Below are 27,550 nucleotides of genomic sequence, written 5' to 3' on the forward strand. Positions count from 1 at the left end.
ACCACTGTTGGCTCCAACAAGGGGACAGGCCAGGAAGAAGTAACTGGGGTTTAGTAAATCTAGAATCATTTTAATCCCAATCCAGATTGAATCCATACAGTCCATACAGTCTTAACTCTGTGAAGCCTCGTTCACCAGCCCAGCCGGGAAAGAGGAGCAGCCGCTGCTACGGGAACAGTTTACTGCCATCGCCCTCAAAAGGGGGGCAACCGGACAGGGAATCCGAGGGCAGCGCTCATTGCGTGCCGGAGGCGACAAGCCCCGCTCAGGTGGACGTGTTTGCCCAGAGACCCCGGACGAAGCAGCGGCAAAGCTCCGCTGACATCCGCGGGCAGACAGGCGAACGCGGACCTTCTCCTCCAGGGCGCCCGGCGCCTTTCTACCCACCCCGGCCCGTCTCTTTCAAGCGGCGGCGACTGCGGGGCAGGGGTCGTCCTGCGGGGACACCAGTGGGCGCGGAAAGAGGGGCGGGCGGGAGAAGCCCCTCTCCCTGCCCCGCCCCAGGGGGTCTTCCCCTTCTCCCGGTACAGGGAGCTCTGCGGCGCTGGGCGGGCGCCAAAGACGACGCTCGGGGCTCGGTCGGAACCGTCCGGCACGCCCGATCCGATGCTAGCGCAGCGGCTGCGCGCAGCTTCGCTCCAGCGGCGGCCTTCCAAGCCGTGGCCTTTCCCTTCCCGAGGCGACGGGACTGGGGCTGCACCGGTGGCAGCAACTCCCAACAGCCCCAGCCGGGAAGGGAAAGGCAAAAAGCGCTTTGCCTTTCCCTTCCCGAGGCGACGCGGACTGGGGCCGCTCCGGCGGCAGCAACTCCCAACAGCCCCAGCCGGGAAGGGAAAGGCAAAAAGCGCTTGCCTTTCCCTTCCCGAGGCGACGTGAGATAGTGAGATCATTTCCCAAATTAATTATTTTTATTTTTGAAATTTACCAGTAGCTGCTGCATTTCCCACCCTCGGCTTATACTCGAGTCAATAAGTTTTCCCAGTTTTTTTGTGTAAAATTAGGTGCCTCGGCTTATATTCGGGTCGACTTATACTCGAGTATATACGGTATCTGTTATTGTAATAAAAGAGATATTTAATAACAGCAATCTTGAAAGCAACGCCAAGTATTTTTCAAGACTGTTAAAAGTCTGCTTTTTAAAATATTTTACTTCTGTAAAGTGAAAGCTGAGAGCATACGCAGTTGCATTTCACCCAATAATTTCGGTTTGAGGAAGCTTCACAGGAGATTTGAAAAATAGCTATTATCTGAACAATGAAAGACCCACCTCTGAAAAATTATCTAAATACCTGCAGGGTGCTACAAAAAGTTCCAAGAATAAGGAAAAATATTAATAATGGGGTAATTTTAGCATTCATATGCCAAGAAGTATGTAATATATAAAGTATTTATTTATTACATTTCTGGTTATATACAGCACATTAAAAACTGTCTCAAGAATTATCAAGCTTTTATTTACCACAAAAAGAGCAAGGACAAAATTCCTTGACAGTAATTCATCAATATTATTTACAAGTTTTCAGTTCATTTCCAAAGCAGTTCAAATAAGAGATTCTTTACCTTTAAAGTCATAAGCAGTAAAGATGTCTAAAGAATGATTTCTATATGTAAAGATTTTCTAGAAGAGATCTTGTTCAATACCTCAATATAGTTGGAAAGCATTCTGGATCATTATCCAAAAAAATAACTCTTTCAATAATGGAACCTAGAGTTAAAACATATTTGCTCATTTTTAGAAATTCTAAATGCCTATATGTTAATATTAAGTTCTTTATTTTTCCTGGATATTGGTTTACTTTCTGGATTTAATACTTTTAACCTTTGTTCTTTCTATGAATGTATCAAATTGACCCTATATTGTGCTCCTTTTTTACCCAAATTACCCAATTTGGCTGCCCACAATCGATACAATAAGCAAACTGTAAGTTTCATGACTCCTTCTTATACTATATGAACTAAAGCTAACATAGTAAATCTGCTTGAGAACATTGTTTTTTATTGTCTAATAACTGTCTAATGACAGTTATTAGATCATACAAGACAAGAAGTATTGACAGAAATATTATTTGTAGCATAATTGTTTCATATTGCTCATATTGTTTCACAGCAGTGACAGTTACTTTTAGTTTTACCTCTAGTTTTTCAGCAGAAGTAATTACAACCATTCATTTAGTGACTGTTCAAAGTTATAATGGTACTGAAAAAAATAACCTACAACTCGTCTCGTGGCTGTTACAGAATCCCCAGTCACACAAACAAACTTCAGGCACTTGAAAACTGGCATTTATATATAATGGTTAAAGAATTCCAGGCAGGGGTGGGATTCAAATTTTTTAACAACCGGTTCTGTGGGCGTGGCTTAGTTAGTGGGCATGGCTTGGTGGTCATGTGACTGGCTGGGCATGGCCAGCTCAACATCACTCACATCGAGGCACGCATCTCCTCGCCTGGCCTCTCATGACTGTGAGGATGCTGCAACTGTCGTAAGTGTGAAAAACGGTCATAAGTCATTTTTTTCAGTGCCATTGTAACTTTGAATGGTCACTCCACACAAGCAAAGTACCAGCAAAGGAGGGGAAAAAAACTCCAGAGATGTTCCTGAGACAGGAAGTCTAGTCGTGCCAAGAATGTAATAAGAATTATTGGAGAGGCAGTTTCTGTAAGCAACACCAGAATGTTTCCTTCCTGCCTTCCTTACAGGATTAGGCCAGTAATTTCTTCTAACAACCGGTTCTCCAAACTGCTTAGAATGTTAACAACCAGTTCTAGCAAATAGGTGCGAACCTGTAGAATCCCACCCCTGATTCCAGGGTTATGCAATTAGCATTTGTGACCTTCCTTCAATAAGCAAAATCAACCAAGAAGTTAATGACTTCGTGATTAATTTAATTAATGTATTTGTTTAACAACCAAGACAAAAAAAGATCATAAAATTGGGCACAACTCATTTAAATGTGCCTTGCTTAACAATGGCAATTCTGGTCTCAATTTTGGCCATAAATCAAGGACTACTTGTATTACAGTACAGTTTATGGACAGTCCATCAATCACCAATCATGTGAACCAAGTTACAACTACTACCCCATTTAGGTTTCAAATTTTATTCAGGTGGAAAACAATATTAATGACTATTGGAAACTGCTATTCATTCTGAAGATTGACTGAAAACTGCTCTCTATGGTTACACATTGGGTTTTTCCCCAATTCTATTGAAAGAATCAAGAGACAAAATGTTGCACTCCTTCTATGCAGGAAAAACAGCATAAATATTCATCACAAAGGAGAAGACCTGCCTTTACTCATCTCATATATCACTCACCCAGGGGTGGGATTCAGCTGGTTCGGACCAGTTCGAGCGAACAGGATGTTAAATTTACATCTGGTTCACCGAACCGGTTGTTGAATTGACCAGCTGGCCCTGCCCACCCCACCTCTCCGGCGTCTCCACGTGACCCGTTCTGGATGCAGGTAGGTGCAAGGTCTGCGGAGAGACTCTGGGAGGGTGAAAAATGGGCATTCCGGAAGTCTGGAAATGGGCTTGTTTCCAGCTTCTGGACGGTGTCCAGACCCTGGGGGAGGTCATTTTCACCATCCCAGAGGCCCTAGGGAGCCTCTGGATCCTGGGGAAGGCGAAAAATGGCCCTCCTGGAAGTTGCAGTAGATCACACCCACCATGGCTACGCCCACCCAGCAACCAGGCAGCGAACCGGTTGCTGGGATTTTTGAATCCCACCCCTGCACTAACCTCACTTTTGATCATTTCTTGGTCAAAGCAAACTATTTGGACTTTATAAATTTTCTGGAAAAAGTCTGAGCCGTGACCCAAATCAAGAATACCACCAACATTTGTCTTTTCTATTTTGGATGAACAAAGACAAATGTGAAATGTTCAGTTCTAGTGACCAGATAAGCCTTTAATCGATCACATCCAACAATTCAGTTTCTTCTCCTTTGTAAAACCAACTAAGGGAAGACAGCAGAAGTCATAGCTGAAAGGTACTGTACTTATTCACGAAGAAATACTCATCACAAGCGCTTTTCCACCATTTTCTCAAACTCTTGACCATGTAACTGCAAATGGCCTGCAAACTTTCCACAAACTATAAAATTCAGGAGATGCTTGCATAGCCATTAACACAGGTATACCTTTAAATAGGAACACCTAACAATAGAAACTCTTCCAATTTAATAAGTGCTATTAACCATGCTCCACAAACCTTTATAGAATCAAAAAGAATAATTTTACTTCCCACTTAATTAAAACATCAAGATTATGTAATAAGTGGATCGTAAGTATCTAAGAATTTACTCTCAATTTTGGGACTCAGTCCCATCATTCTACGTGCCTGGTATGACCTTGGTTGGATAGTCTCCATTTTGCTCTAGCTATATGCCAAAGCAAGCATATGAGGCTTTAATCAGTTTATCAATTCGTACTCAAATAACACATGCAAAACTATGCTAATCACAAACTGAGAGTGCAATTTGAGTTAAGTAGCATATGACATTTGGAATATGACCAAATCAGAGCATCTGCAGAGATCTATACAAATCAGTTTTAACATGATATATAGAATAAGGCAATGGATCAGCACTAGAGAAATCAAATTCAAGCTTCCCTTCAGCTATGGAAGTTCACTGAATGGGTAACTTTCAACTTTTCATTTTCTTTCAGCCCAACATACTTCAAAAGGTTATTGCTATGCAGAAAAATGGGAGAATCATTTGATGTGTACACCAGCCGGAGCTCAGAGAGGTAGACAGGCAGGTAGGTGGGCCGCCAGACCAAGCTTTGAGAAAGTATTCACCCTATATTAAAACTAGTCACCTAATATAATTCCGATTTTATTCTAGTGAGAAAGTAGAACATACCGAGACAATTTTCAACATTTTGGGCTTGTGAAAAAATAAAATACTTGGAATGACTGATGAAAACTAATTTCACTCTTAAGTGTTCTGCACAAACCAGGAAATCTTTGCAAATATGAAAAATAGATCAGAAAGAGCTTCTTTTTTTCCAAACAAATGAAAAATGTTAAAAGTGCTTAAAGATATTTGAAAATCAGTCCTCAGAATAACATCACAAGGTCATAACTTGAATTTATTACAAGATAGCTTACCCAGATTTCAGATCAGTAATCCTTAAACAGTTAGTTGCATCCAATCCTACTTTTCCATTTCTGACCACATTGGAGATCAAAGGAGAAAGTGATGGAGAAATTCTGTTTAGGGCAACTTCAGGAGACATATTATTTGTAAGTTATATTCACCTCTGTAAAGAAAATAAGAGAAAGCAAAACAGAGCAATTCCATTTCTATATATTGTCACATTTTAAGAATTTGAAAGACCTCACAAATAGACACAGTGAAAAAAAGGATAAAGGCAAAAAAAAACTAAAATAAAGAGAGAAAAAAGCAGAAAATTTATGGAAGACTGCACTAAACAAGGAACAAAGCCATTTAAAAAGACAAAAAGGATGTTTGGACAAACATTCACCTAAATATACCCTGCATGGTCTCTTTAAAACACTGTCAGCATTCTAACCAAACTCTCCATCTCAATTCAGCACTCAGAGACAAAGTCCATCCAAGTAAGAATTTATTAGAGAAGTCATATTGGCACATCTGGGAAAACCCGAATCTTAATTCCCGTGTTTTCACCTGCTATATTAAACTCACACCCAGGCCTTTTCTGATGACCCTCAAGTCACACTGTCCAATCCACCTCCATTCTGAACTCCCGCCAAATCCAGTCATTTCCCTCCATACTCCAGCGACTCAGCCTTGAGCTGGTGAAAGAATGTTGTTGTGGCTATCCTCCCTTCTCACTTTACTTCCATTCCCATGGTTACCCATCCTCCCTTGTGGCAGTCCCAAATCTGATTCAAGATGGATGGGGGCTGACAAATACACATTCATACACATGGTTTGCTCAGTTTGTCCATTAGTTAATTCTGATGGACAATGCAACTTGTGAACTTCAAATCTGAGCACAATTTGCTACTAGCTTATTAAACTTCCCAGGCTTGTTGCTTGCCAAGATCAAATGTTACAAAATATATGGATGGTTCAGCATATTGCAAATTGTTCAAGCTATAAAATGTGTTCAATAAAGTAAATACAATTTCAGCACTAAACTTTAAACAGTTTCAAATTTATCTTATAGCGAACTCAACAATCACCAGCACATTTAGAATGGCTCGATTTTGCCCATTTTTCAACTTGGCAAAAGAGAAAGCTTAAATATTAGAAGTCATATTATATTTGATATGGGTTATGTTGCATTCTAATTATTCAAATAAAATTACAAAAATGGGATATAATAAACAGCAAATTTATCATGTTTTTTCTTTTATAAAAATGTTATATATGGGGCCATAAGAAATATTATAGGCAGCTTATTAATTATATGCACATGAATAAAAAGACATGTTAAGTAGATAGTTGTTGGCTCTCATTTATTGAAAAACATTTTACATCCCACTGTTTACATCCCACTATGCTATATTATTTTCATGTGATTCCTAGGACCTAATGTTCTTGAACATACCTTTAATTTTTTTTAAAAAAAAAAACTTTAGTCAGTCTACAGACAGGTAGACTTCGACTTATGACCGTAATTGAGCCCAATGTTACAGTTCTAAGTTGTGCTGATGTTTAAGTGGATCCCCATATGACCGTGGTTAATTTTATGACCTTTTTGTAGTGGTTGTTAAGTGAACCTACTGTACCTAATGAGAGGTTTTTTGCCAGGAATTGAAAGTAAAGTCCGGTTTCTGGGGGGGAAAAGTCATAAATCTGTCATGTGACCCTGGTGTACTGCAAATGGCCATAAATGTAGACTGGTTGCCAAGTGCTCAAAATGTGATTATGTGACTGGGAGGGTGGTGGTCAGAACTTAGAAACTGGGTCATAGGTAGCTCTGTGATGGTCCACTGTAACATTAAATATTTGCCAAACGATAGATTTTAAGTTAAAGACTACTGCTAAAGTTGACTCATGCCTTATTAAGGATTCCTTTCTAATACTGATGTATAATAATAAGTTATTGAACTTTGAATACCAAATTTATCCATTATCTTTGTGTTTTGTATATTTTTGCCCAGAATGCTCACAGCTCTGGCTTTTTCTATCCCATCCTCACTATGCCACCCTTAGAAATGCCCCATAATAATTTTACTAATCCAGGAGAGATTTAGAAATTGGACAGGAAGTATCTACTTGTTCTTGGCTGATCTTGAAACACTAATTTTAATCTGAATATTTTGATGACAGCACCACAAAATTCTGAGCTATCAGCTGTAAGTTGAATAAAGGGTATTTTATTTAGGAGGAGGAACCAATATCCAACCATGTCTCTTTATTAGAAAATAGATTCCCACTATCCATTAGAAGATAGATTTCATGCTTAAGTAACATTATTGCACAAAAAAAATATATTTTTCAAGTATTCCAAAGCCAATAAGCAACCTAATTCTAAAAATGAAGACTGAATGCATACAGATGGAGGATTACAATTGAGGCCTCTGAAAATGGAAATCCAGATTCAAATCCATCCACATCCATAAAAGCTTTCTGGAGGGTATTCCTTTAAGTAAATGATTAATTTAATTTACCATAATTAATAGAAATTTGTTTAGATGCATGACAATATAAAAACACAGTTAAAATGATCAAGGTAACTTCGCAAAATTGATCCAAAGCCTAATAGCAACCTAATACTAAAAATTGGAGAGCCATTGTGGTGTTGGACTAAGAGCAGGTTCTAATCTACCTTCAGCCATGGAAGCTCACGGGCCAACTTTGGATCCATTATAACATCTCATACCAATTTACTTCACAGGGCTGCTGTTATGGGCAACACTGTATGTTCCTGTATAAAGTGAAAGATATATAGCTAATAAATAAATTAGCTAATAAGCCAGGCGATACACAATATTTCCTAAAAGATCCTGGGGAAGTGGTTAGTTTTCATTACTTTCATTACTTTCTAGAAGGCCATCACTGAGGGGAGGGGAGCCTAGTTTCTTGAGGCTCTTCCACAATATGGAGCCTTCCCCATTATCTTGCAACTGGGATATCGTGAACAGAATCTCCTGGAAGAATTTTCTTGAAAGGCAAAACCTCTGATTGGATTAAATGATCCTGAAGTTCAGGAGCATCCTTCAGCCCAAGCAAATTCTCAGAGCTGCTGTTCTGGGAGGGGAAAAAAAGGGGGGGGATGGAGTGACATTTGTCAACTTAAACATCTAAATATAGAAAAGTATATATATGATTATGTCTTTGACTCCTAGTGGCTACATTCTCCCTGATGAATGATATATCAAACAAGATGCAGCCTGGCTCCCAGATTTTTCCATTAATAACTGACGATCAGTTACACCTTTGCCTTTAGCAAATATGAAAGATACAAGGGCTCAACCTTAATAAACACCTGCAAAATGTTAGGCTTTCGGTTTGATGAGTTTCGCCAATGGTAACGGAGCAATCATTCCGAGCACTACTCCGCCAAAGACAAGAGCATAAATATCAATGCTTGGAAGAGCATAAATACCAATGCTTTATGCACCCGGTTAAAAAAAGCGCGCGGGGGGGGGGGTAATGAAAGCTCCGATTTCCACCGCAGGAACTCCTACACTTGACGCTGAGTCCCACAGCAAGGAAGAACGGGCACACAGGAAAGAGCAGGTGACACAGCCACCCAGCCCGCCTTGAACCGGGCTCGGTTTCCTCCGGCCTCCCTCAACCACCAACCGAGGCTTAGAACGATCAGAAGAAGCGCTTACAAACCCCGAAACTGCGCCGGCCGCTCGCCTCTCCCTCGCGCCTCGGGCGCCTGCGCGGATCCGCCCACCTAAAGCCTGGCACGCTACGGGACGTTACGTGCGCGCCGCGAGCCGCCTGCACGAGACACTCGAGCCCTTTCGCCCGGCCCCTCCTCGAAAACCGGAGGAAAGGGGGCCTTTCGTAATGAATATAGGTGGTCTTGCGCGCGCCTGACTGAATACAGTTTTTATAAACGGCGAGGGGTGGTGGTGCGGCAAGATTCTGTAGCGACCACGGGTCTCGTCCGTAGGCGCGAGTTAGCGTGAAAACGTGGTTAAAAAGCGTGATCAGGCGTTTTAAAGGGGTAGTCTAATAGAAACGTGAAGGACTCCACAGGTAAAGCGGATTGGTAAAAGGATAACAGGCGGATAGTGCTGAGAACGGCTGGAGGAAAGGCAGGTTAAAGGTCACGTGGTGGAGGAAAAAAAAGGTTTCTTGCAAGTGGCTCCTTGCTCCGTTCTTAGCATGGTAGTGGCAGAAATCGTCGTGGTGGGATCCTGTATGACTGATCTAGTGAGGTTAGTATTGGACGTGAGGGCCCTGCTTCCCCCCAAGTCAATGCAAAAACTGGTCCGAGCGACTAAATCAGAGATTTCAATTTACATGAAAAGAAAAAGTTTGGATCCACAGCTCCTCAAACTCTTCAGTTCGCCAACCTCTTCGTGACGTTTCAGATCGTTTATTCACCCTCCAAACATGTAATAATGTTGGATTGTCCTATCACCTCTTGGGGTTCACTATGGACCACTTTGAGAAAAACCTAGGTTATACTAATCCTAATCACTTGAAATATTATTACCCAAATGAGAACCTAATATGAAGCGGTCCTGATAGTTTCAAGCCACATTTGAGTTAAAGGAGATTTTGCTGTATAAATAAAACATTTTGATCATTTAAGTATTATTTGCTTCCTAATTTTCAAACCCAATTTGTGGTATTTTTTGCCTGATTTAAATAGATTTCTGTATGTAGGCTAATGAGAAATTGTCAGATATATTGATTGTGAGCATGTTTTTTTTTTCTTATGATGCTATTATTTCATGATAAAGTGGAACTAGAAAAGAATACTGGCTAGAAAATAGAACTGTTCTTTGGATATCTTTGTTCCCATCCATGATCTCACAAACTGTAATCATTAAATATTTAAAATACCCTTTATGTTAAAAATGGTCTCATCTGTAAGGATAAGAAAGAAAAATCTTCATGTGTGAACATAAAGAGATGCAAGAACTTCTTGTAAGACTAAAATACCAATGTAAACATATTACAAACTATTATGCACTACTGTTTAAGCAATCCATGAAGAAACTTGTATCAAAAACATATCTAAACATCTCTTGCGCAAATCAACTTTTTTATTCAGTCCTAGATTTTCAGATCTGAAATTTTCATCTCTGCACAAAGCATAGAATCAAATGAATATGTTTACGGTTTTGTTAAAAATAATATTCATTTATTTTAGGGAGATTTGTTTCTAAATATGCTTGAGATATACAGTACAACTTGCTCTTTAAAGTTATTGAAACGTTGGGGCAAATGTATATAAAATTTGGTTCTTTACTTTCCCTCTCTTATATCCCATTGAATCAGGGAAAACCTACCTGAATTTATTTCTTTAAGGAATTAAGGAATGTTTTATTTTTATTATATATTATTGAATATCCGATTAACACTCAGAAAGTCTTATTGTGCAACAAATTAACTCAGTAAGTAAATACAGGCCATGATTCCAGTATGACTTCATTTCAAAATTTGTGCAGTCAGCAAAAATGGTAGCACTGCAAGTCTTAAAGCACTGACAAATTGATTCAAATTTCTCATGATTCTTTGATGCTTTCTGAACTTAATTGTTTGATTGTAGACATTTCATTATCCGATTAGATAATAACATCAATGCTATGGAGCTGAAGTCTCCAAACTTGGCAACTTTAAGCAGGAGTGGGATTCAAATTTTATAACAACTGGTTCTGTGGGCATGGCTAGGTGGAAATTTTCATTTGACTGGGTGGGTGTGGCTTTTTTGCAGCACCCCCCTCCTGTTTTTTGGGCCTCCTGGGGGGCATTTTTGCTCCCAGAAGGCTTCCCTGGGGCTTAGGAAGAAAAAAAAATGGAACCTAGAGGGGGCGCACAGAACCCCTCCCCCCACACGCTCCGTTTTGTGGCCTCCTGGGGCCCAGGAAGAAAAAAATGGAGCCTGGAGGGGACGCGTAGCACACACACCCCCACACTCCATTTTGGGGCCTTCTGGGCCTTGGAAGCCTCCAGGGGGGCATTTTTGCTCCCAGGAAGCTTCCCTGGGGCCCAGGAAGGAAAAAAATGGAGCCCCCCCTCCATTTTTTGCCTTCCTGGGCCTCAGGGGAGCCTCCTGGGCGAAGTAGTAAGTGAGAATCCTGGCATAGCTGATCATAGGAACAGCTGATCGTCGGAAGGGGGGGAAGAAATACCTTAAGGAGTGACTGGGCAGGGAAGAACGCAGTCATTGATGTTGGGCATGCACGCAATGTTGCACATGCGCGATAAGGACTCACTGGGCAGGGAGGGGATGAGAGGGGCCAGCCAGGGGCATGATTTGCCGGTTCTCCAAACTGCACAGAATCATAACAATTTCTTCTATAGAACCGATCTGAACCAGTAGAATCCCACCCCTGACTTTAAGACTTGTGTCAACTCCCAGAATTCTCCAGCCACTGGGGACTCCTACTATGGAGTATGGGGTTTACTGTCTGTTTCTATGTAGTAACTTGCCCTGTCAATATTGGTGGGGATGTGGTCTCTCCTTGGTAGTTTCTTTATAAGGGTATACTTCTCTGCTTGATTGTTTATCTGGTGCTAATCTCCACTCAATCTATGCATTGGCTGCTATGTTGTGGTCTTTTTGTTTCTTTCTTAGCTTGTTTTGTTCCTTTTGAACATTGTATAAATGATTTATTTCTATAGGTCTATTGATGGCTGAAGGGCAAGCTTCCAGGAGTTCCCTAGCCTTTTGGATTTAGCTTAATGTAAGATGCTCACTGTTTCCCAGTTGAAATTGTGGTTGAATCTGTACATGTGTTGTGATTAAGGAGTTTTCATCCTGTCTTAGTTCAACTCCTACCTAGTAGATGTCCATAGAAGTGCTCTGCTAGTCTTCTGCCTGACTCTCCTACACAGTGGATATTTTGGCCCTTACACTGCATGTTGCAGATGACTCTTTTTGGCTTCTGGGTCTTTTGGTTTACTTAAGGTAATTTGGAGGGCTTTGGTTGGTTTGTGTGCTATGATGATGCTGTGTGATTATGATAGCATGTATTATTCTCTGAGATGTTTTTGATTTGTAGCAATGTTATTTTCATAGTTTAATTTGGTTGTGCTCTGGTGGGTTAAGTGGTTCAGCAGCTTTTGATAAAGTGTGAATATCCATTTTTGTTGGAAGATGTTTTATAGGAGGTTTATTTACATTTATTTTTTAATAAAATGTATATGGCTGCCCAACTCACACTCAGTGACTCCAGGTAGCTTACAAAGATAAAATCCAATACAAAAACCAATAAACTTCCACTCCCCCACCAACAACTATCAGACCAACCACTTTATGGGCTCGATGTTACTCTGAGGTCCCAGACCCATTGGCAAAATCATGTCTTCAGGGCCTTGCAAAAGTGTCAAATAAAGGCCAATCTTATGTCTACAGGCATGATGTTCTATAGAGAGGGAGTCACCATGGAGAAGATCCTTCTTTTTGGTCGGATTCCAAAAGACCTCCTATATGGAGAATTAGTGCAGGGAAGGCGCCGTAGAGGGAGACCATAACTGCAATATAAGGACATCTGCAAGAGGAATCTAAAGGCCTTGGGATTGAACATCAACAGCTGGGAAACCTTGACCTCTGATTGTTCAGCTTGGAGGCAGCATGGCCTTCTTCAATTCAAAGAGATACTGGCTCGGCAGGCTGAAGCAAAGAAGCAGTCCCGGAACCAGCGAAATCCAGGAGCTGGACAGGAGACAGACTGTATCTGTCCTTAATGTGGAAGGGATTGCCACTCTCGAATTGGCCTTTTTAGCCACACTAGATACTGTTTTAGGACCTCTTTTCAGAGCACGATACCACAGTCTCTTGAGACGGAAAGATGCCAGTGATGATGCCAATGAATGATATGTGCCACCTTAGGAGAAAGTACTCATAACATTCCTTGTCTCCCCACTCTAGTGGGTCATGTAGATCTGATTGGGAAAACACAGTGCTTCGCATAGCCTTTTTCTGTGTTTTAGGTTGCTACAGTACATTTGTGCTTGTCTGAATAATATTCTTAAATAGCTCCTTTTATGGGAGGTTGGATTGTTACTTTAATAATGGAGCACTTGGTTAGTGTAGATTGTTTTTCAATAGGTTTGCATTTTTAATTTGCCATTGTTTCCTTTGCTGATGAGGATATCCAGGAAGAGTATTGTTGCTTTTCAGGACGGATAGAGTCTTCTTGTTTTTTCCTCTCGTGAATTTTAATCCTTTGAAGATGTTTTACCTACCTTCTCTAATTCTTTTTTATTATGACAAAGGTGTTGTCTACATACCTGATCCACACTTTTGGTTGCAGGTGTGGAAGTTTCTAGATGCTCTATTACAGTTTCTGCTATGAGTCTTGAGAGTGGTGAACCTAAAGAGACCCCAAATTTCTTTATATTGTTCACCACCATTTAGGAGCAGAATACACAGTGGAATGAAGAAAAATCTATAAACACAACATCAATATAGTTTCATGGGAAGGTATATGAATTCCATGTAGTATATTCTATATTAAAAACACTTAACCTGAGGCTAGAAAAGAAAAAGCATCACCTCAGCAAATCTCCTCCTTAGGGTCAGAATCATAATAATTGTGATGAACAGTACAGTCCTCTCTATCATCAAAGCATTGGTTTCATTGGGGCTTATTTTCTGATTTATAAATGCAAGATCACCTGATATTTGCATTCCGATTCATTTTTGAGTAAATGTGCCCAATAATTACTACAAGTACCCCTTCCTTTCTTCCTTCCTTCCTCTCTCTCTCTCTCTTTCTTTCTTTCTCTTTCTCTCCTCTCTCACACCCACACAATTTCCTGCTGAGACAACAGATTTTTCTTCATCTATTGAAGCACACTCTATTGAATATGTTTCTTATTACAACAATAGTAAAACTGAATATACCTTAGAAAAAATAAATATAAACTTCATCTTTCTCTTTAAGTTAGATTTTAGAATAACTTTTAATAAAACTAAATACAGCATTGTGAGTGATGTGGGTGCTTCTACTATATATCTAATAATCAGTGACTTTTCTTAAAGCTGCCTGTAAATTGTGTGAGATGTAAACCTTTGCTCTGAATAGTGTACAACAAATGAGCCCATATAATATGTTGAACAGAAAACCAGATTTAGAGTCAGACTAGACCTGATGTTATATTTTACACTGTTTTTTTCTAAATCAAATAGTGGAAGGGCAGGGTATAAACTAGATTAGGACTAAAGAATTAGAGAAATTGAAGGCTTTAAGGTCCCCTCCATGCTGCAATTTGGATTTGGTTCTGCCCTCCTTCCTTCTGCTATTTGTTCAAAGTGAAAAGAGTCACACATAGTCAAACCACATAATGAGCATTAGATCTAATTTAGCTGACAGTTATGTAAATCTCTTGAGCTCACTGTTGTAAATTAGTAGATAGACCTAGATACATTACTATTTATTAACTTTCATCAATCATTCAGCCTTCCTAAAAAAATAAAAATAAAACAGGTCATCTGAACCCATCAGAATATTCAATAGGTCCCCTCTGTAGGTCCTCCCCGTCTCCCAATTTCTTGTCAAATTTGATTTCAACAAGCAGAGACTTGGTTGCTGATTTGCTTCCCTCTATGACAGGGATCCTCAAACTTGGCAATTTTAATTCTGGGAGTTGAACTCCACAAGCCTTAAAGTTGCCAAGTTTGGAGACCTCTGCTCTATGACACTTTTTAATGTACACCTCTTAAAAATTGTTTAAAATATTCTTCCTTTGGCCTTGTCTCTGTTTCAGCTCCTCTCATAGATGTCAAAGAAATCTAATTTCTAGGTTTGTATCTCCTAAAATTAGAAAAGTACTTTAAGATTGATAAGGAGAAAAGAACCTTTTTAACTGCATAGATTTAATTTCTGCCTATATTCCTCCACACCCAATGATCAGTGTAGACTTTTCCTTCCCTTTGTCTCAGAATGGAGTGCCATATTTCATGTTGTTTCACATGCCTAAAGCCACCTTCCAGCACCTGATTATCATTCAGACTTTAAATACATTAGTAAATGTTCCATAAAACATTTACTGTTCTCTTGATTATTAATTAACTCATAGTTAAGTGTTTTTACCAGTTATACAAGAAATACATTGTACAGAATTCTGTGCAGGCTTTTTTCTTGAACACACAATGTATGTGAACAATACTTCAAAATATAGTTGATTTTAGTTCTAGTCCATAATTTTTAAAAGCTTATAATTAGAAATCATTTGATGTAGTAACTTGGCATATTTAGTGTATTTTTCTCAGTTATGAAAATGTTGAGCATCCTGTATTGTTGAAATTATTATGCAAGATACTGAGATCTGTTTCTAAATTTTGAAGGTCAGTTTATTTTTTTCTTTTCCTCTTGAATTTGATTACAGTGAAAAATTTGGAAGAAATTTCCTGTCATATTTGATGCATAATGCTTCTGCCTTGCAGGCATCTGTGCTAATGTATGTCTACCCTGGATTCAATTTGCATCCAAATACAGAAAAGGACACCTGATCAGTGAAAGGTGTTAAAATAGAATTTTTGTTTGTACAATGGAAAAGCCACTAAGTTGTTCAGTTCCACTACGCAGTTAAGTGCTATCCCTGAACTTTTCCAGTACCTCAAACTTTTATTTTATCAACTGTAGAATACATAGCTATAAAATACATTTAATCGCCATATAATATTAATTTTTATACTCCTTAGAATTTTTACAAAAATCTAGAAATATATTTATAAACAGAACAATTAGGATTAGGAGATTGTTAATAAAACAACATCGAAAAGGAATAGTCCACCTGTGCAGTATTTTGAAATTCAGCATTTGCTTCATTAAAAGTTAATAGGCATTTTTAAGCTTGTATTAGAGCATATTAAATATGTGTGGATACATACAAGCTTTCACTTAATTTTGCTTTAATTTTGCATTATTTGTTGTTTAAATTTCATAGCTATCACAATTTTCTTGAAGAAGCAAAAAGATATGTGCATGGTTCTCCATTCTCTCTCCAGTTAGCCTAATCCTAGCTCTAAGATCATATTGAGAGCTTCATGGATAAATAAGAATTTAAAACTAAATCTTCCAGTTTTAATCTGATATTAAGCACTTATTCCATATTTGTTCTATGATTATTTAGCTCAGCATATTGAGTTCAAAAGCCATCCACAGAGGGTTGACAATGTCAAAGCAGTGAGCATGATTAAGACTTGCCCCTTTTTACATCTGTGTGATTCACAGTAGGAAAGGGCAGGACTATGATCATCCAGTTTCACCCACTATTTTGAGGTTCTTGACCCCCTCTCCCGCTAGTTGTGTGGAAAGACACAATATATATTTGCGTTATGAAAGAATTATGAACATACAACATTAGTCAAATAAAGAATAATGATGAAAGTCAGTTAAGATGTAGGCTGATGACGCTGGAGTAGCAACAGTTGTTGGCCCATTTTAAAAAGCTGAGAGGAAATTTTGAGTTTAAATAAAAGTTGCAACTAAAATGAGAGTTGGAGAAGACAAATTGACATTTAAAGGAGCCTTTCTTGTCCCACAATGACCCCCAGATTGGTATGAATTACTGATGTGTGTATGTCTGCATGTAGTGTATATGTGTTTAGGTAAGCTGCTTTAAATGTTTATTATACCTGAAGATTGATTTATCCCAGCTGTCATTTCCATGCTACACAGTCTCTATTTTCCAGAGAGGTGAGGTGGTTGTTTGTAGTATTAGCTATTTCCATGGCAGTAGACCGTGATGCCTTCAGTGGAAGACTAAAGTGTTCCATTGGACATGGGCAATTAAAAATCAGGAGATAAGGCTTACATTTTGCCAGACTCCTCAGCATTATAGCCTGAATGAAGCTCAGAAGCTATTGTTTAATTCTTAAGGGACTCAGTATGTGTAAGGGAATAAATGTGTATGTGTTGTTTAACCCCAGCAAGAAAATGATTACATTTAGAAGAAAACAAAATTAGCCACCTGAAATGGCTTTCTGTATTGTAATGGAAAGAACAAAATATAAGTTCCAGAATAATAACTATTGTTAGGCACTGGATTTCCTTGAGTTTTTCTATTGCTGTACAACAATTTAGAGCACTACAATTTACCTGTCAGATAGCGCTGATTTTTCCCACACATATAAAAGAATCTAAAATCAAAAATAACTTTTAGTGAGGTTTTCTTTGAAAAATGTTTGCAGAGGCTTGTGATTTTAGTCTTCTTTTGTAAATTTTTAGAAGTCTTAATAATTATTGATAACCTTTTGGCAATAAGATCAAAAAGCCTTGTTCTATTCAAAATAATGCTGGATTAACCAGCTCATGAGCAGCAGAAACCTCCAGCCAATCACGGAGAAGGTGATTTTCTTTAAATAATGTGGCTTTGAATTATATTGCTACAGATGTAACCCATGAAACAATATGTTAAAATAACTGCTTAAGAGAACGAGGGTTTCTATTTCTCCTCCATGCTACATCGAGAGCCCAGGATGGGTTGACTCCTTACTATGATGTCATTTAGCTGAGTCTGTACTAAGATATAAACGCCAGCCCCCAGGAGAGACCCCAGCTTTTGACTCAGCTCCTTTCAGTCAGTAGCTGAGTCTGAAAGCGTTCTGTTAGATAGCAGTCACCAGCGATCTTCAGTACTTTTTCCTCGCTTCAAGCAGGGATCTGGGCAGCTGCTCTTCCAGGAGAGCAGGGCTTTCTCTCCTGCAATGTTGGGAGCAGTGTTACCAGAGCTCTGTGCAGGCAAGCTGGGCAGCGTCTATAGACCTCCCCCATGCCTGCGGTTTTGAGCGATCGTAAAAACGATCAGCAAACTGATAAGAGCACAAGCCAGCTGATCGTGTGGCTGGTTGCTGCGTTTTTCCCTTGCTGACTTCGCTCAGGGCTCTGTATAGCCTAAGGAGCGATTTTTCGATCTTGGAGCCTGTTTCCTTTAGTCAGCGGCCATCTTGGATTGAAGCCTTCCACTATGAGGTGAGCAGCCATTTTGTAAGCCCAGGGGCCATTTATACCCTAAGGGGCTTAACAGAAAAATTTCTAAACAGCTTCTTTCCAATGTAAGAGCCTTTATTCTACAAATGAGCATACAGGTTGGAAAGAGTTGGGTTTTTCTTTCTTCCTCCCATGAGCTGTTCAGAGCATCCAGTGATGGGGAGGTGCTTCAGTCCCTTCTAGGAAGGCTGGGCTTAAACTTGAGGACACTCCTCCTCCTCCACGAGACTCCTCATTAGCGTCCCCAGCTTTAGCTCAGCCTTTCTTCAGACAGGTTGTGTGATTGTTTCCCTGGTCGGAACAGAACACTGGCGATTTAGCTGATTTATTTCTCAGGTCAGGTAATACCATATTTTCTGTCACCAACCACCCCCCTGGGAACCTCCAAAAGTCATTTCGCTTGGTTTTTTGTTTTGTTTTGTTTTTATGTTCCAGCCTCCCAAGGCTAAAGCCTCATAAACAGGGAGGCTTATCTTTCCAATCTGCCCTGAGGCTAAAAGCCTCTCCTTTCAGAGACATGCTGCCTTAAACTTCTAAACAAAGAGGCTTATCTCTCCGATCTCCTAGCCAGCTGAGTAAACGCTTTGTCCTTTTGAGGCTTGAAGCTTCAATTTAAAAGTGCAGCCTTTTTTCCTTTTTATTACAGGCTTTCCCTGCAGAACACCTCAGGGCAGGGAATTAGCCCCTGCGCCTTCCCGCTGAGCGGTTTTGCTTTCAGCAGGCCGGGCGGTGATAGCCGCTTTCGTTTTCATTCTGCCACGAGGCAGCCAGCATTTTAAAGGCTGGGTGGTTAAATTTGCTGAGTATTTGTTACTGTCTGTGAGGAAAGCTTCCCAACAAGGTTTCTTTTCTTGAGGACCTGGGAAGAAGGAGTCCCTGCCTCCAGTCCACTGGATGATAGAGGACTTGAACTGCTGGATTCCACAGGCAATGAGTGCAGCTAAACTGATCTAATTGTCAGTTACAGACCTCTGTGCCCTCATATAGGTGCCAGGTCTGGAGGGGGGTGTTCTGGTCTCCACATTTAATATTACAAGTACTTTATTCAAAAATCGACTTGATTGACTTAAATTCTACAAATCTTTAAGTTATTAAAATATAGATAAATAGATAACAAAGCAAAACAGAACAAGGAGACAACATTTGCTAAATGCATTGGGGAACTATTTATTCCAGGATCCCCTGCCCCTTAAGGGAGCAGGCCCCTAGGTGTTCCAGCCACCTAATTTCATAGCCTCTTTCCATTGCTATCAAAGGCATTACCATGACCAGCAGCTACAACTCCAGATCTAGACTGCTAAAAATAGAGATAAGTCCACGGAGCCCAAAAAGACCTCTAAGGCAGCAGAGAAAGATGCGCACAGACGCCATCAGGCATTAGAAAGGCAGGTGGAAAAATGTACACGAGCAGCTGCACAGCCCACCTCTTCACCACTCATCATACCCTCTACTTCACAGGCCCAGAATCCTCCAACCGTCCCTCTGGATTTATCCAGAAGGAGCAGCATATCGATGCAACCTCCCTAGGAGGCTCTTTCTAACATTCTTTCCCCAAGGAGGGCTCCAGAGGCAACATTCACACCAACTGCTGCTGGCTTCAGACAAGAGGAGGAACTTCTGGAGGAAATCCCTGCCAACATGAGGGTGTGGATGGAGCTAGCTATCCAGAAGGGCATAGCAGCAGGCGTCCAACAGGCTATTCAGGCAGGACGAACACCCTCAGCTTCGGGTTGCAGATCTCTTTCTGAACGATCTCTGGGCATCATGGATCCACATCTTCATCAGGTACCCCCCCCCCGCAGAACTATCGTTGCCCATTGTCAGAGACCCTCAGTACACACAGGATATGGGAGATCAAGGGGATCCAATGGATTAAATGGAGGAGGGGTCGGTACACACCGTTGACCAGGTATTGTCAGAGGTGGATCCGCTAGAAAGGGGGATGTCTGACGATGAAGGCCTCTCACCTGACCTCCCCGTATTTACAGGATTATTCCGCCCACAATTATTTAAATCCCTGCTGTTTAAGGCCAAGAACACCGCACGACTGGATAATACGGGTACCCCTCCCCCACCAAATACTCCAGGGGAAGCAGAGGATCTCATATTCTCTCAACCAGTCACTGAGGAGGAGGTTATCCCTGTGCCACACATGTTTTCCAATTTAGTACAAAAACAATGGGCTGTAGCAGCCTCCTATCCCACTCCCACAGGACATGATAAAAAATACTATAATTTGGCACCCGAGTTCTCTAAATTTTTAAACACTCCAGAAGTGGATGAGCGTATCATTGTGCTTGCATCTTCCTCAGCCATCCCAAGTGAAGCTGAAGAGGCTCTCAAGCCTGAGCAAAAGAGGGCGGAACCAGCCTTCCGCAGGGCACATGTCTTGGATGCATGGGCCATCAGAGCGGCCACAGCTGCCTCCTTTTTCACCAGATCATCTCTCAGATGGCTCTGCCATCTGAGGGATACCATTCCAGCCTCAAACATTAGAGCACATCAAGATGTGGCTACATTAATCGCTGCTGCAGAGTTTTCAGCAGATGCTACCTTCAGTGTAGTTAAATTTTCCTCTAGGGCCATTGCTTCCCAAATTGTGGCTAGAAGGTTACTTTGGCTCAGACATTGGCAGGCAGATGTCAAGCACAAGTGGCGGCTTGCCTCAGCTCCCATCTCGGAGAACAAACTATTTGGCAGTGCGCTTGAACCCCTCCTAATTGAAACCAGAACCAAAAAGAAAATTCTTCCCTCTCTTTTTCGTTGACCAGAGTCCAGATCACCACAGCCCTTTCATAGGGGTTCCTTTCACCCCTTCTACCAACCCTACTATCCAAGATTTCAAAGACAGCCTGGATTCAGACAACAGACAGATAGAATTGAACCTGGGGACAGATATAGACGGGGACTCCATCCTAGGAGACAATTTCGAGGTACAGGATCTAGGCCCTTCCATAGGTCCAAGTAACGACCACAACGAGATTCCCATTGGCGGTCACCTAAAAAGTTTTGCCGACCAATGGGACTCCTCTACCACTGACACATGGGTCAGGAATGCAGTACGATTTAGTCTGGCACTGGAGTTCAGCTCCATCCCCCAGATTTTTTTATGAAGTCCCCAATTTCCAGGGACGCAGAAAAAAGGTTTCTCATGGACACAGCCATAGCACATCTACTAGAGATCCGGGCCATACAACCCGTCCCTTCTAATCAAAAAGGTCTTGGTTTTTATTCGCACCTCTTCGTGGTCCCTAAAAGTTCAGGGGAATGGAGGGCAATCCTGGACTTAAAACATCTAAACCAATATTTAGTTTACCGAAAATTTAAAATGTCCTTACCTCCATAGACCTCACGGAAGCTTACTTACATATCCCAGTTAGGCCCTCACATTTCAAATTCCTTCGTTTCTGTTACAACAACGTCCATTACGAATATATTGCTCTCCTATTTGGCCTAGCTTCAGCTCCCAGAACTTTTACAAAGGTCTTGGCTGCCTTGGCAGCATCACTCAGAGATAGGTCCACCTGACTTCAGTGCTACTTGGATGACATTCTGGCATCTTCCATCAATCAAGCAAATTCAAACACTCAAACTACACTTGTAACCCTACAACAACATGGGTTCTCAATCAATTGGTCAAAAAGTCATTTAACACCCTCTACTAGACTCATTCACCTTGGCGCCATCATTGACACCCTGGAAGGCAAAGTTTTCCTCTCCCCTGACAGACGAGAAAGCATTAGAGATTTGGCTCAACAGATCAGAACTCTTAGGAAAGTAGAACTATGTCTCCTTTCTAAATTGCTCAGAAAAATGATTTCTTGTATTTCTATTATCCCTTGGGCCCGGTTCCATGCAAAAACCCTGCACTGGTTCCTGTTGCCATACCAATGTGCCGGGAGAGACAACGGCAGGACTTGCATAAAAGTTCCATCAACCGTTCCCAGGTCTCTACGATGGTGGACACGGCCCGAAATCAACAAGGGATGCCTTTTCAAGGATCCACACAGGTCGATTGTTACAACAGATGCCAGTCTAGTGGGATGGGGCCCCCACTTCCAATCACATACAGCGCAAGGCCTTTGGACGGATTCAGAGAAGGCACACAATATCAACTGGCTAGAACTGAGAGCGGTGTACTTGGCACTTCGACAATTCCTCCCGCATCTCCATTGCAAACGTGCTCGTCTTAATGGACAACGTAACTACAAAGGCCCATATCAACAAACAAGGGGGCACTCATTCCAATCTACTAATGAGGGAAGCAGAAAGACTATTCCTGTGGGCCGAAATCCATCTTCTCTCTCTAAAGGTGGAGCACATATCTGGAGTAGCGAATGTACAAGCGGATTGGCTCAGCAGAGCCATGTTGGACCAATCAGAGTGGCGTCTGGACCCCAAGATCTTTCTGGAGGCTACTCGGGAGTTGGCCAACCGGTAGTCGACCTGTTTGCCTCCCCACTCAATGCACAGCTTCCCCGATTCATTTCTCGTTACCCATCGCAGGGGATGGAGGACATGAACGCACTCAGATGTCACTGACCCACCGGACTGCTATACGCCTTTCCTCCCCTCCCCGTGATTCCCAAATTGATTCAGAAGTTGCTGGAAGCAGACCTGCTATTAGTGGCTCCTTATTGGCCAAGGCGAGCATGGTTTGCGGACCTGAGGTACCACCGTGGAGGATTCCATCATCGGTCATATTGCTGTCTCAAGGCCCAGTGCTACACCCGGACTCCCAATGGCTAAACTTAGCCGTATGGAAGTTGAACGGCGACGTCTGAGAGATGAACACCTTTCTACTCAAGTTATTCACACTATTGAGTCGGCTCAACGTCCTTCAACGAACTGAATCTATGAGGCCACCTGGTCTAGCTTCTGCTGTTGGTGTCAGAAGGTTCAGATCGACCCCACTTCCCTTCAGTAGCGCAGTTATTAGAATTTTTGCAGGAGGGCCTAAACAAAGGGTTATCACCCAATACTCTGTGGAGACAGGTGGCGGCCCTGGCTTCGGTCACATCTTGGGATGATTTTACCTCCATATCTCATCACCCTCACATTCGCAGTTTTCTGCGCGGTACCAAGAACTTGAGGCCCCCCGTAGTGCACCGATACCCAACTTGGGACTTAAATAAGGTACTATTGGCCCCTACTACAGGTCCTTTTGAGCCACTAAAGACCACGACACTTCGATTTCTAACCTACAAAGTAGTTTTTCTGATAGCAATTACATCTGCCCGAAGAATCTCCGAACTAGCTGCATTATCGGTGCGCAAAGATCTCTGCATTTTCCATTCGGATAGAGTAGTTCTCAGACCAGATACCTCCTTCATTCCAAAAGTTACTTCGGCATTCCATAGAGCTCAAGAGCTGGTGCTCCCAAATTTTTGCTCACGTTCATCACACAGGCTCGAACACCAATGGCACCGCTTGGACGTAAGAAGAGCCTTACGCATCTACATAGAGTGCACAGCGCCCTCCAGAAAGACATAAGCCCTCTTCGTGTCCTTTCAGCCTAACACCCTGGGGCGCAAGGTTTCACTCTTTCCCATAGGTAGATGGCTAAGAGCCACCATCGCTAAGTCGTATGACTCTCACTTGATTCCAGTGCCCCAAGGCATTACCGCTCACTCCACCAGGAGTGCAGCCACCACAGCAGCATGGGCAACCCAAGCTACAATAGAGGAGATTTACCGAGCTGCAACCTGGGCTTCTCCATCTCCATTTATTAGAAATTATAAAATTGATGTCTTTGCTTCTGCTGAGGCTTCATTTGATAGGAGAGTTTTGCAGCAAGTTATTTCAGAGACAGTTAGGTCTGCAACCCAGATGGAGTCCCGCCCTTAGGACAGTGCCAAGCTTTGGTATGTCCCATCACTGGATGCTCTGAATAGCTCATGGGAGAAAAGGCATTGGTACTTACCTGACACGCCCATTCTCTGTGAGCTTTGAAGAGCATCCAGCCCCTCCCTTTTATTCCATCTGGTAGGGGTCTGTTCCGGCCAGGGTTAATACATAGGCTTAAGCATATAGGGTATCAATACCTTGGCTTCGCAAAACTGGGGACGCTAAGGAGGAGTCTCGTGGAGGAAGAGGAATGTCCTCACGTTTAAGTACTTTTTCAGAGTTCCAAATCTGGGCTTTCCAATGTGACACCCTCTGGTCTTGGTGCCTACCAGATTTTCTTCCTTGCCTCAACTAAAAAGTAAAATTAAAAAATGGAAAGTTGGCATGTTTCAAAAGAAAATAACGCTTCCAATATATATTTCCAAGACCCCCTTTATTTGGAAATACAGGTAGTCTTCGATGTACATTTCATTTAGTATCATTCAAAGTTACAGTGGCATTGAAAGTGTGACTTCTGACAGTTTTTCCCACTTACAACTGTTGCAGCATGCTCATGAATGTGTGATCAAAGTTCATATACTTGACATCTGATTCATATTTATCATGGTTGCAGTATCCCAGGGTCATGTGATCATCTTATGACAACCTTATGACAAGCAAAGTTATAACAAGCACGTTATAATTTAACAGCTGCAATGATTCACTTAATTTTCATTTAGCAAGAAAGTTTCTTAAAATGGGGCAAAACTCACTTAACAAATGTTTCATTTAGCAACATAAATTTTGGACTCAATACTTGTACGTCCTTTAAATTTAGAGCTAGGACAATAGGGAACATTCCATTCCAAAGAATATGAAAAATATATTGTGATAAATTGAAGTTTTGAAAGTGGCTTTATCACCCATTAACAAAATGATTGCCAAAGGAAAATCCTTCCAGCATTCATTTTACAAGACTGCCCACAGTTTAAAGTTCTAAATAAATACTCTAATTCTAACATTGGAAAAGAAGCAAAGTCCTGCATTTCTATTTCTTGCTATAATTGTATCTGTGTTGCAGAAGTTTTCAATATTTGAAAGCTGCAATTAACAACTTCCGCACCAAACACATTCCCATAATGTTATACAATATACAATGAGATCCACTCGGGTCCAGCTCTTTATTTGCTTATACCTAATAGACAGGCACGCACATTGCCAGACTAAAGCTATAATCTTGTAACCTAACACAGTGGTCCCCAAGCTTTTGGGCACCAGGGACCAGATCCATGGAGAGAGATTTTTCTGTGGACTGAAGGGGTTTTGTTTTGCGTGCTGCCTACATCCCGCAGATGGGGCTTTGCTTGTTTTACGGGCTGGTTTCGGGCATGCTGTAGCCCCATGATGGTGAACCTATGGCATGCGTGCCACAGGTGGCATGCAAAGCCATTTGTGCCGGCATGTGAGCCGTAGGCAAACTTACCTCACTGCACATGCATCTGCCTCCCAGCTGATTTTTGGCCCATTTGAGGCCTTTTTCGGCCCCCCAGAGACTTGAGGACAGTTTCTGCAGCCTTTGCAGGCTGAAAAATAGTGAAGAAACGGGCCTATTTTTCGGCCTGCAAAGGCTACAGAAGCTGTCCTCAAGCCTCTGGGAGACCGAAAAGCCTCAAACGCGCCAAAAATCAGCTGGAAGGCGCAGTGCAGGTGAGGGGGCAGCATGGGGGGATTTTGTGCGCATGTGCAGGGGGCATGGGGTGGCGCGCACATTGCCTTCTGGGTGCTGGCATGTGAGCATGCGCGAGCGCGCACATAATTTTTGGCACAGGAGCTCAAAATGGTTAGTCAGCACAGCTGTAGCCCGATGCCAGTCCATAGAATTATAACCTGAGATATTTTATGTGCCTCCTCTCCCCTCACCATCCAGTTCAGGATTGTGCAATTTCTTGTCTTGGACCCCTCTCTGGAATGTGCTACCCCTTCCCTAGGAAGCAGCAGGGCTGTTACTGACATTTCCCCCTTCTACTTCTTCAACTGCACATTCTGTCACACTCACTCCTGTGGCCTGCAGATACTGAAATGTAATGTTTTATTAAAATTTGTCAAGTTATGCAAAGGGATAGCTTAAGACTATGATACAAGCATCATATTTTTAAAGATTTTTATACCTTTTATGTAGAAAATATGCATAAAAGGAAGCTCAGCAGTATTCTCCCTAGCTGTTAATTTGTTAGGCACTGCTTTATTTTAATATTTGTAGGCTTAGGTAATATAATCTGTACTATTTCTGGATGCTACCACCTTTTTTGTTAATTAGTTAGACTAAACTTTTGATGGGACATATCACATACGGGATTCTATGAGTAGAGTTATAAACTGTGGTTAAAATGTTATGTTTTAATAAATACAAATAAATTAAAATGGTCAGAGACACCATTGGCGCCAACAGCTAAAGTACTGCCAGGCTTCAAAAATCAAGTACTGAGCAAGAATGTGATTGGCACTGAGTTTTAACAGCATTGGAAATATTGGAAATGTTACATGGTTAGGTGACTCTCCTCTTTCGGTTGCTAGAATTATGACGGATGTTTCTAGATCCTGAATAGGTGATTAAATTTATCACAGCTTTTAATAAAAATTAGGAAATGGAGAAACTGATCAAAATTGTCTTATGCAAGAGATACTATAACAGAAATTATTGTCTTGTCTTACCTGTTGTTTTTATGCTGTGATATGCTGTCATTATCTCTCCATAGTACAAAATATAAAATTACATTTATAAAGCTGGAGGAGGCCATTTAATTTAGATATGTTATTCTATGTCTTTTGCTATAGAACAAGACAATGTGTCTTCATGAACTTTTAAACAGCTTCCTTTCAGCTACTTGACGACTGGTATCCTTTTGTCAAATGCCAACATGGGCAGCTTCTTCAATCTCTCTCTTCATAATTTTCTATGAAACCATGTTAGGTTACTGTAGTTTCCTGACCCCTAATCTTTTTCATAAGCATTAGCTGAACCTGTTACAATTTCTCTGAATCCTACTTAAACTATAATACCCAGAACCAGGTGCTGGTAAGATCTGAGCAAAGTAGAATAAATTGAACTATTAGGAACCGCACCAAACTTGATTGCAGGAAATACGACTTCAGCAATAGAGTGGTCAATGTCTGGAATACTCTACCCGACTCTATAGTCTCTTCCCCAAACCCCAAAAACTTTAACCTTAGACTGTCTACTATCGACCTCACCCCTTTCCTAAGAGGTCTGTAGGGGCGTGCATAAGCACACCATCGTGCCTACCGTCCCTGTCCTATTGTTTCTCTTATTCTTTTATTTTTCTTATATGTACCCATTTCATGTATTCACAACTATGTATACACTTATACTTATTATCTTGTAAACAATTGGCAAATCAAATAAATAAAATAAAATAAATAAAATATTCTTTATTGGCCTTGTGTGATTGGACACACAAGGAACTTGTCTCCAATGGATAAGCTCTTAGTGTACAAACCACAAAGTGGTAAGTCGTAGATAATAAATCTTAAGATGATAATAAATCATAAGATACAAAAATGGAAAACGTGGAAAATAAAAAAAAAGGAACTACTATTTCCCATAATACAGAGATAATTGCTTT

The 27,550-nt window shown here is 41.2% G+C and overlaps 2 protein-coding genes across 7 annotated transcripts in view; one reads left to right on the forward strand and one right to left on the reverse strand.

The window, feature by feature from the left end:
* BABAM2 (BRISC and BRCA1 A complex member 2) overlaps positions 1-8,838 on the reverse strand; it is a 153,752-nt gene extending 144,914 nt beyond the window's left edge. The window contains exons 1-2 of one of the 4 annotated variants that reach the window (XM_026681636.2): positions 8,791-8,838; positions 5,121-5,272 (exon numbers count right to left, since the gene is read on the reverse strand). In XM_026681636.2, the coding sequence (XP_026537421.1) occupies positions 5,121-5,248 (128 nt within the window). In that variant the 5' untranslated portion in view covers positions 5,249-5,272; positions 8,791-8,838. Of the gene's footprint in view, positions 1-5,120; positions 5,273-7,774; positions 7,869-8,569 lie in introns of those variants that run through there. The other 3 variants (XM_026681645.2, XM_087965340.1, XM_087965348.1) reach the window with 3 other exon arrangements.
* Positions 8,839-8,887: 49 nt separating this feature from the next.
* RBKS (ribokinase) overlaps positions 8,888-27,550 on the forward strand; it is a 70,257-nt gene continuing 51,594 nt past the window's right edge. Inside the window, exons 1-2 of one of the 3 annotated variants that reach the window (XM_087965367.1) lie at positions 9,050-9,344; positions 13,502-13,567. In XM_087965367.1, the coding sequence (XP_087821493.1) occupies positions 13,560-13,567 (8 nt within the window). In that variant the 5' untranslated portion in view covers positions 9,050-9,344; positions 13,502-13,559. Of the gene's footprint in view, positions 9,345-13,501; positions 13,568-27,550 lie in introns of all 3 variants that reach the window. The other 2 variants (XM_026681585.2, XM_087965374.1) reach the window with 2 other exon arrangements.

Source organism: Notechis scutatus, chromosome 1, assembly GCF_049901735.1.
Source record: "Notechis scutatus isolate UNSWTSFEM ecotype Mainland chromosome 1, rNotScu1.2, whole genome shotgun sequence".
Lineage (NCBI taxonomy): Eukaryota > Metazoa > Chordata > Lepidosauria > Squamata > Elapidae > Notechis > Notechis scutatus.